The sequence below is a fragment of the Schistocerca gregaria genome, chromosome 5 (assembly GCF_023897955.1).
Source record: "Schistocerca gregaria isolate iqSchGreg1 chromosome 5, iqSchGreg1.2, whole genome shotgun sequence".
Classification (NCBI taxonomy): domain Eukaryota; kingdom Metazoa; phylum Arthropoda; class Insecta; order Orthoptera; family Acrididae; genus Schistocerca; species Schistocerca gregaria.
Window position 1 is genome coordinate 165,855,447 of NC_064924.1, and position 10,757 is coordinate 165,866,203.

Consider the following 10,757-nt stretch of genomic DNA (forward strand, 5'->3'; position numbering starts at 1 on the left):
CAAAAAATGTGGTTTTTCATGCACACAACTGCAACAGGTTGACAATTATTGAACTAAATGAAATAAAATTGTCATAACTTCTGAACAGCATGTGTTAGGACATTCAAATTGCATGATTTATCGCAGGGCATGATGGGAATTAGTATAATTTGGTTTAGCAATGAAGCCTACTTTCACTTGGAAGGGTTCGTCAACTAGCAAAATTGGCACATTTTGAGGACTGAGAATCCTTATTTCGCAATCCAGAAGTCTCTTCACTCTCAATGGGTGACTGTGGGGTGTGCAATGTCCAGTCAGAGAATAATTGGTGCGATATTCCTTGATGGCACAGTGACTACTGAATAGTACGTGAAGGTTGTGGAAGATGATTTTATCCCAATTATCCAAAGTGACCCTGATTTCGACAAAATGTGGTTCATGCAAGGCATCAACAGAATTGCCGTTCTGACACTTCAGCGGGTCATATAGAATTTCGCTATTCATCTGCGCCACGTCATTGCCAATGATGGCAGGCAAATCGAACATGTCATAATCTAAATCTGAATATATGTAGTGATGTTTACACGTTGAATAACATGTGTGCACATCATAGTTTGTAACTAATTTACATTTTTTCATATAGTTCAATAATTGTCACCCTGTACTACCACTGTACATAAAAATCATGAAAATTTGTGTTTTCACATGAACTGACCCTCTACCAATACTCCACGTTGAGTCACACAAGTGTTTTGCAAGTACTCTTCTTTGTAGATTGACTACATTTTCTCAGTATCCTACCAATGAAACAAACTCTGCCACCTGCTTTACTTATGCCTGAATCTGTATGGTCATTGCATATCATATCCCCACAAATTATCACATCCCAGTATTTGTACCAGCTGACTGATTCCAATCATGACTTACTAATTTTGTGGTTGTAGGATACTACATTTCTGTGTTTCATGAATCACAAAAATTAACATACCTGAACATTTAAGCTAGTCACAAATCTTTGGACTGCTTTGAAATCTTATCAAGATCTGACTTCATAGTAGTGTAGCTATTTTTATAATATTTCATTATACACGGTTGGTTATAACTACTGGCTTGAAGTGCTGTGTAACGCTTGGATACACAAGTGATTTGTTGTGTATCAGCAGAACAGCAAAAAAGTACATAGGAGTAACTCCATTTGCATTCTAGATGCAAGGAAAGTTTATGCACTATCACATCTGAATGTTGATTGTTCGTGAGATTTGCAGGGTTGTGGCCTATCAGACAAGGTTTATCATTCCATGACACTTTTGCTCGCACTCATCGGGTTTCTCCTACTGTCACAAGAATACAGAATTCATCAGTTCAGAAGGACCATACTCATTGTCATCCAGGGTCTCGACAGTGGTGCACGACTAATGCCAGATAACAATGAGATCATGTCTGCTTGGTCAGGCAGGACCATAAAGACATGTCACATACTTTGAGTCAGGAAATGAGTTTGTTTGAGGCAAAAGAATTATTGACACAGGTAGCAGAATGATGACTGGATCACAACAGACTGCAGTATGTAATATGTGTTTGCACTTTCGGGTGGTGTGACAGCAGAGGCACACTGACCACGTGCACACTCTGCGGCAAAACTGGACATTGGAGTGGCATCATGTCATCTTTTCAGACACGTCACAGTTCTGTGTACAGCATCACGATGGGCATATCTACGTAGGACACCTTGCGGGGGGCCGGGGGGGGGGGGAGAGGGGGGACTTCGCCAGACTGCATTTGTCATCATATGGGCCCGGCATCTGCCATGAGCCATGATAGTTAGAGGTGCTACTGTGTAACAATATGACCACCTGTGGTTCATATAGCTGGTAATTTCGAAAGTAGGCATTAAATTTCTGATTTGTTAAAAGTGGTTGTCCCCTATCTTCGAGGAATTCATGATGTACCCTCTCAACGGCAAGACGGTCATATTGCCTGTATTACCAAAATCATCTACAAATTTCATCATGTATTCTTTCTATACTATACTGTACAGCACAATCCAAATTTCCTTTTTTTCCCCCTAATCCACTCCAGTGTTGCAATTTTAATGAGCAGAACTGCATATAACTGCATATCTGCAAAAATTCTCAATCTGAAGTTCAATTAAAATTACTTGATAGTTGACACTTTATATGTTGTAGCTGGTTTCTTCCAATCAGAATGCTCAACATCACACCCAAACTGTTCACTGTTGCCAAACCGCCACAACAGTTGGTCAGTTCACTTCCAGTTCCTTATCCAGGATTCTTTCTTGATGTGTTTGGATGATGAATCATGCCTCTGGCACTTTTATTCCATATTTCATCACACATGACTGGATTCATTCATACAAGATGCGATTCAACATTACACAAGCAGTCTGTTGAAAAAATTATGGAACATTTGTAACATCAATGGTGTGTTGGAGTGAAATGCAGTTGGCATCCCTGCAGATACCTATATTTAATGTTTAACTGCTGGAAGTTTCATTGTTGTATGTCTGTTAGTTATTGTTCTGTAGTGTACTGAGTAGAATGTTTTGCGCATGCTTTGTGAATTTTGAGATGGCGGAGTTAGAGGAGTAACATGCCTGCATTAAATTTTACATAAAACTCAAGAAAATCTTTAGAGTCACATCAAATGATACGAGAAGCCTAAGTACTTAAGCTGTATTTGGTGTTATGAATGGTTCACATGGTTTAAAAGTGGCTGAATGGAAGTTAAAGATGAATCCTCGCTCAAGACATCTTTTAACACCTACTGACAACGTTCATGTCAGGGACACCAGCGAGTTGTGCATGCCAATTGAAGATTGAGACTGTCCAAGAGATTGCAGAAGAATGTAACATTTCAATTGGATCATGTCATGCAATTCCAACACAGCATCATGGAATGTATTGCGTTGTCGCCAAGTTCATCCCATGGCTCTTGCATCACAATTAGGCACCAACAAATTCATCCCTGTTGCTGCACAACTGTTACACAAAAAACAGAATCACTGTGCTGCTTCATTCTCCGTACTCTCCAAATGTGCAGCTTTTTTTTTTATTTCCAAAGTTGAAAACTCCATTGAAAGGACGAAAGTTTGCAATGTTAAATTGTGTAGGAGAGTACTTCTAAGTAGACCATGCACAATAAGTAAAAGGTAAGCGAAGAAAAATTTTGTGGATTTTTTGAACACACCTTGTATACAGTTGCCATAGTAACAGGGATCAGGTTACATTAGGTAAGCTACACACAATATTGCGTGAAGCTGAATTTTTGAAGGCTGCAATTGATTGTTGCAACTGGGTCAGAACAGTCAAAAATCTAACTACTTAAACCAGTGTTGTGGCATAGTGAAATGATTAGTGCATATACCTCACGTGTAAAATGGCATAGGTATGATTCTTGTCAAATGTAGCAAAACTTTATTATTGCTGAATCTAATTAAAATAATTTGATTATTATTTTTATTCAGTTAATTGGTTTAAATGTGTTTTTTTGTAATTCTTTGCCATGTATTTTCATCATCATACTGACTTTTTTATTTGCTCTTTTTTTTCTTTCTATCATTATTTTTTCATTTGGAATCTGTTGATATTACATATAGTCGACAATCAACTGCCAACGAAGACTGCTAACTGGTTCGTAGTGCGGGAGCTTGGGTAAACAGTGTGAGTATAGTTTCAAGTAACCATTGACAATGAGAAATTACAGTTTGCTTTCCAGTGCTGAAACTGATTTTTTTCTGTCTTGAGTTTGCTCGCAGAGCTGAGCTTCAGCCGCTGCACACTGTTGGCCATCGTTTTCTCAGATAAATTGCACATCACAAGGTTTTGGTTAAGTTACAACACAAGTTTAAATTCAGGGCTACGAAAAGTGTGGTCTGCTGCAGTTCTGTCACTGGTCACTTAAAATCAGCTGTTGACAGAGCATCTCGCAATTCCAACACTGCTCCACATTACAAGTTAACGGCATATGTGAAGTGACCTGCCCTGTTTCCATGCCGCATATAACGGAGTGGTAGCCAGCAGCCAATGTTGAAACACTGTAGTGGGAAATGACAGATGTCAACTATCAAGTAATTTTAATCGGACCAAAGTCCCTAATTTCTATTGATACCCCAAATAATCGAAGTTTTGTTAATAGCTGGTGGTGTGGAGCTGACTCAATTAATTTTAGGCAGTCAATAAATACTGCATCTAACTGATCATCTGGAACCATGATTTTCAGTATGTCATGAAAAAAAAATTAAATAAATAAATAAATTTACTGGTATTCACATGCCCATTGTTTTTTTAAACCTTGCTGGTTGGCACTGTGCGGGTCAGCCTGTTTGAGATACCTCTTTATTTTTGAGCTCAGAATATGTTCCAGGATTCTATAACAGAAGGATACCAATGATACTGGGTGGTAGTTTTGTGGATTTCATCAGCCAACCTGGTAGTTGACAGGTGTGACCACTACCTTCTTCCAACTAATTTGTTTAAGGAATCTATGCTATAGTGTGATTAAAAGACGGGTTAGCCTGGTCACAATTTATATAGAGAGAACAAAGAGGAACTCTACTGGACCTTTGACACTTTCTCAGTTTTAGCAATTTAAGCTCTTTCTCATCTCCACTAACACTAATATCTATGTCACTCGCCTCTGTAGTGGTGCGGTACTAAATTGTGGCAATACTTTTGTCTCTCTATATATGAACATCTGAAAAGTGTGTTCAGCACTTCTGCTTTGCTACTCGCAATTTCAGTTCCAGTGTCATTTATGGATGTGTCAATACTAACTCTGGTGTCACTAACAACCTTTACATATGACAATAATTTCTTCAGTGTTTCTGAGAGGTTTTATTTCAATAAGACTCTGCTATGTTACTCATTGAAGGCTTCATGTATTGCCCTCTGAACTGCCAAACATATTTCATTTAACATATCTATAGTACTGTCTTTTGTTTTACACCTATTGTGCAGTAGTTGCTGCTTCTTTAGAAGTTCCTTTACTGAGGCTGTATACCATGTAAGATCCCTCCCATTATGAATGACTAACAGAAGCAACTTTTTGTCTGGAAGATGAAGTTTTTTATGGCACATTTTATAACAGAAGGTAAACCAAACTGACAATTTTGTATTTGAACCTAGCCTTTCCATTCTACCATGCATTGCTTACAAACAACAAACTGGCCCCCAATTCTTCAACTAATAACAATAATAAATCACCTTTTCATCTTAAAATTTACATTGACTATGAACACAGATGCATTTAATTTAGTTACCTGGTAAAATCATTGGAGTTTTATCTAATTAATACAACTTTTCTGATTTGATCTTGTAGTTATAATTCTTTGTACAGAAAAGTGGGATACTTGGTTGTAGGACAACATTTGTCTGCTTTGACCAGTGACATAAGTTTTCTGTGCTGCGAAGTGTTGTGTGATGTCATTGAGCCGAAGTGTGTGTGTTTTGGACTGGAAGTGAAATGTTGTAGTAGAGGGCGCGATGTGTGAAGAGGTGGCATCCTCTAGTGGTTTAATTATGTGGTGGCAGTGTATTTGTGAGACATTTTATTGTGTGTGCTATAGTCATTATGGCACAAAGGAATATAATGCAAAGAATGCTGTCATATAAAACTGAGTATATCATAAAATTTAAATTGTACTGTCATGTGGATAAGTAACCACTGAGTAAGTGGATCAATGTTTTTATTTCAATCATAAGAGAGGGAAGTGGATAAATGTTTAGTAATATATTGAACATGCAACTATTACTAATAAATACTAATGCACCTACTTTCTCCCATGATTAAATTAAAATACTGATCCATTTACCTTCTCCTATGATTTCACCAAAAAAAAGCATTGATTCACTTATCTTCTGCAATTTACTTAAAAAACATTGATCTACTTACAACTGTTATTAAAAACTATTTTCTTATGGGTTTGACCGTATTGTTCTATATGACTCATCATTCATCGTGTTCATTTCCCATCATTCACTGCACATAAAAATCATCCATCATGTTCACTTCCCATCATTCACTGCACATAAAAATACAAACTACAACATGCAACAGAAAAGATGCCGACACCATAAGTGCACTTTCACTCTTTAGGGTGAACTATATAGGTGAACTGGAGATTGGGATACCGGCTTCTGTGGTTCTGGGGGGATTATTGGTATCCTTGTCTAGGTGTGAGCTATATAGTTTAACTGGAGATTGGAATACTGTGATCTTAGGTGTGTTGTGTATGGTTTTGTCATGTTTTAATTTTTGGCAGTTTTGAGTATTATTTTCTACAGTGTGTTGTCTTGAAAGGTGTCATCGTTTTTATTATTTAATTTTTAGTTCATTCCTGCCCGAAATCCCCTTTTTACCAGAGTTCTCTCACTAATTCAGCGGGCTTAGTTTGTGTATTTGTGCACATGTTGTCAAAGCAGACGGGAGGTATCCCAGTATCCAGTAATTGTGAAAAGTGCATTAAATATACACAACGGGCTACACTGCACATCTGTTACAATAAACTTTACTTTGATTTCACATTCGTTGACCTCAACAACTCTCACCGGAAATCTCACCTTCCCGCCTTATGTAGAATTCTAGTTATATCACAGATCAGTCTGTGACCACAGTGAATGTTTTAAGGGAGGGTACTATAACACACTAACTCCTACAATGTAAACACCACTTATGAATTAGGCTTTAGGCCTGTCCTCAATGCCTCCTACAAGTCAGAACAAGGAGCATGTTATGGCAGAGGGAAATGATTAGCATGTCACCAATCCCTCCCCAGCAGACAAATCCTGGTGATGGTGCTACTTCTTTCTTCAAACAGCTCCTCACTTGGCATCACAACGGCGGATTAACTCTCTCTAATATCTTCCTACCACAAAAAAACCCGAGGAGGCACTGGACATCAAACCCAAACCAATTCAGACTGAAGGCAGCATCGTTAACTGTTCAGCTATGGAGGCAGTTCTCCCACTTTTATGTACAAGGTTTTTCCACAATATTTTTTCCAGTGACACGGCTAAGTCAACAAAACACTCAGCATCTTTTGAAATAAAATAAAAGTCAAACCACTAAATTTTGGTCCATACCACACTGATCATTATTTCGTCACTTAACAACAATCTTTGCCTCCAACTTCTCAACTACAAAGTTTTCATAGTTTGGAAAAATATTATGCAAAAAATTATTCACGCTTTTTGCTCTTTCACCATCTTCTTTCTTAATTAAAAATACAACAATGATATCTGAAGAAGTGGAGAATTTATGATCTAACTAGAAGCAAGAATGTATGCAATAATTATCTCACTGAAGGAATGTGTCAGTCATTGAGCGGAAGTAATTTATAGAATGCACATGTAACATTTGATGGTGTACTGCAACAACAATTTGAATCTTGTAACAGCTGCAATCGAATCCTATCTATATTTCACAAAACTGGATACATCATATTCGCCAATAATGTTGGACCAAGTATTGGTTAATGGTCTCGACAGTTTGATTTACATGTCAACTCATTTCATTAAATGTCAATGAAGAGAAAGACTGAAAATATTAGGCCTATGTCAAAAGAGAAATTCACACAGAAAATTTTATAATTATGAGACCCATCTGCTGGCCGGTAATTACCTCCAGGGCACAAAATATCTAGTAAGACTAATAGACACATATATAACTACATGACAATATCCTTGCTTTTTAAACTACATTATCCTTCCTCAGACTAAGCAAAATGGAGCAAATGGTTATCACATTGGACTCGCTTTTGGGAGGACAGCGGCTCTAATTCCCATCTCGCTATCCAGATTTAGGTGTTCCATGATGTCCCTAAATATCCTCAGGCAAATGCTGGGATGGTTTCTTTGAAAGGGCATGGCTGATTTCCTTCCACATCCTTCGTTAATACCAGCTTCAGCACAGTCTCTAATCACATAGCTGTCAATGGAACATTAAACACTAATCTTTTCCTCCCCTTCCTTCCTCAAAAAGGTGTGAGGGAAAGGTTGGGAAACATAAAAAAGAAATGGCAAATCAATGAGGATGATGATGTGAGGGTGACAGGAAACAAAGCTAGATGGGGACGTATCAGAAGAGCGCTCTGACACTTGTGTCAACAAAAGGATATGAAAGGGAGGAGGAGAACCACAAAGTACACACTCATTGACAAATAAATGAAATAAGTTCAGACCAGTATCAGCACGATGGTAAGATGGGGACTCAAAATTCTTGTGTTGGCAATACCTCAGGTGGAATAAACAATTATTGTCATTATCTGCTATTTGGCATAATTTCAAACGTATAGGCCTATTTTTGAAATACACATAACTATAGTATGCATATCATTAAATTTCTTTTTTATAATACAAAAATGAAAACTGAAAGGAAGAGTGTTTTCTACTGCGATCAAATGATCTATTTTCATTCTCAAATCAAGTACTACATCAGTTTAGCACTGCTCTTCACACACAAAGTGCCAGTGAACCCAAAGCTGAAAGACCAGAAAGTGTACACAAAAACAGAATAAAATACTGATTTGATGTGAAAAAGAATAAAACAATTACAAAATTTAATCTTATACATACTTTATATAACTGGAAAATATTATCAAAACCGACTCTCAGTCACACTTTCACTTCAGAGTAATTATTTGTCTACCAATATATGTACTTATATGTTATGTCTTTACCATGAGGTGGTTTGTACTCTTTTCCTAGAATCCACACACTTTCTTTTGTCTGTGGTATGTCATCTGGATCCAAATGTGACGCATCATGAGTGAGATATGCTTCTAACATCATATCCATGATTGGTATGTTTTTGGTAAGACAATGTCACTATTTCACTCCAGATCATCAGCCTATGACATGAAAATAAAATATGGTACCAGTAAGTGAAAGAAATGATTAGTCTCTTTGTATTAAAGTACAACCTGTCAAAAATTTTCAGTAATCAAATGGCAGCAGAGAAAATAGCTCCATGTACAAATGTATGGCAAAAACATCTTAAAACTATGCGGTATTAGAAATAAGAACCGTATTTTGACCTTTAACAGAGAAATTAATCTCATGAAAAATGCTTGGGTCAAGCTGTCACGCCCCTTTTGAAGTTACACCACACAAAACAAAAACCATTGACATTTGCAACTCAAAATATCTTTACGGTTGTAAATGGTTATTGTTGTACTGAACTGCCGCGAAAAGTTAGTAAGCCATGTTCACTACTGGCATTTAATGTACAAAGAAAACGCGCACGAAAGGAAATTAGACCTGTTGCGTTTCATTAACTATTACGTAAAAATCTTAATATGCTGCAGATTCCTGAAACTTCCTTTATGCGGAAAACTGCTATTTCATGGAACGTAAACCGTCTCCTCAAGCATTCAAATAATGGACAACACTGTCTTTCAGCGTCTCTCAACGCTATCATGAAATTAGGCTATTACTAAGGGCTGTGTATGAACAATGAATCCTGGCGCCTCCTAGCCTTTAATACAATGTAACCGGTTCAACTAGAGTGTCTCTTTTTTACGTTTAACCATACATGTCGCGGACCCATGTTTTCGAAACATTTATGTAAATATATGTCATATGAGGCGGATTTATGTTTACGTCTTCGAACTGTCAATTTCAAATTTCAGAGTTTCATTTAAATTGAAGTTCTCGTGTGGAAACGACATCGCACTGGTTACAACAGAAATCATAGACATTTATTTTCTTTTGTTCACTGGTTTGTATTACCTTGTAAACAATTTCGCCGATCAGTATAAAAGCAATAATATATTTATGTCTTTGCATTACACGGCACATCCGATCAAAGCAAAGGTGCTTACTGCCTCCGTCAGACGATTGTCGATCCTGAGTACTGATATCGACCCGACATTCGCAATTTCGGGAGTAACCGAAACAGAGAAATTAAAAAGAAGTGTAAGCTATCACTTTTATCAGGATTATAATCTTAATGGAAAAAATGCATGAAATTACATGAATCTGAATAATAGAAGGCATGTAGTGCAACAGAAAACGCGGAGAACCCACAAACGTAATAAATGCGTTGCCTCCCATGAACTCGGAGCTGTGCTTTGTACAGTTAATAACTCATAACAGTGACAAAAACCTGCCTGTGATTTACCATGAGAGATACGAGTGAACATCGCAAGAAGTTTTAGTGATCCAAAGTATAAGCGAAACCAATCCCAGGAACGAGGAAAGCCGGTTTTGTATTGTAGTTGCAGGATACCGTAAGCAGCTACCTCACACGTCTCGAGTTACCTACCGTGTCACTGTTCATGTAGCATTGCAATGAATCATCATACGACAGGGTTCTGATATAATTTATGTAACACTCCTTCGACTGATTTATAGAGCCGCTGCCAGGACGTGTAGCTCTTCTTAGACAATGGAGTATGTAGCACTACATTACTACAACATTGTTACAAACCTAACAATAGTGGACTGGCGCTAAAACAAATCTCAATAACAACATCTGTCGAGGATCTGGCAGAGATGGATGCATGTTGAAAAAATGCATAGGATTCCCTCCTCACATGCTTCACCAGACATCACTTTTGGAAATCCCAACCGTGTAGAAGTGGATCTCATACGTGTAACGAAACAGCTTCGTATGAATATAAAAAAGATTTGATTTGTGAATACACTTTTAAATCGTAAATATTGCTGTGTGTGAAGTGGGATATTACGGTGGTAATAAGCCACCAATAGAGATGTCACACAAAGATAAGGAGAACACTCTTTATTAAACAGAGCACTAGC

At 37.5% G+C, this 10,757-nt stretch overlaps 1 protein-coding gene across 1 annotated transcript in view; it reads right to left on the bottom strand.

Annotated features, from left to right (window-relative positions):
* Positions 1–9,883, bottom strand: part of LOC126273115 (cysteine protease ATG4B) — an 82,971-nt gene extending 73,088 nt beyond the window's left edge. The window contains exons 1-2 of the mRNA XM_049976566.1: positions 9,726–9,883; positions 8,675–8,845 (exon numbers count right to left, since the gene is read on the bottom strand). Of these exons, the coding sequence (XP_049832523.1) occupies positions 8,675–8,792 (118 nt within the window). The 5' untranslated portion in view covers positions 8,793–8,845; positions 9,726–9,883. The remainder of the gene's footprint in view (positions 1–8,674; positions 8,846–9,725) is intronic.
* Positions 9,884–10,757: the final 874 nt, after the last annotated feature.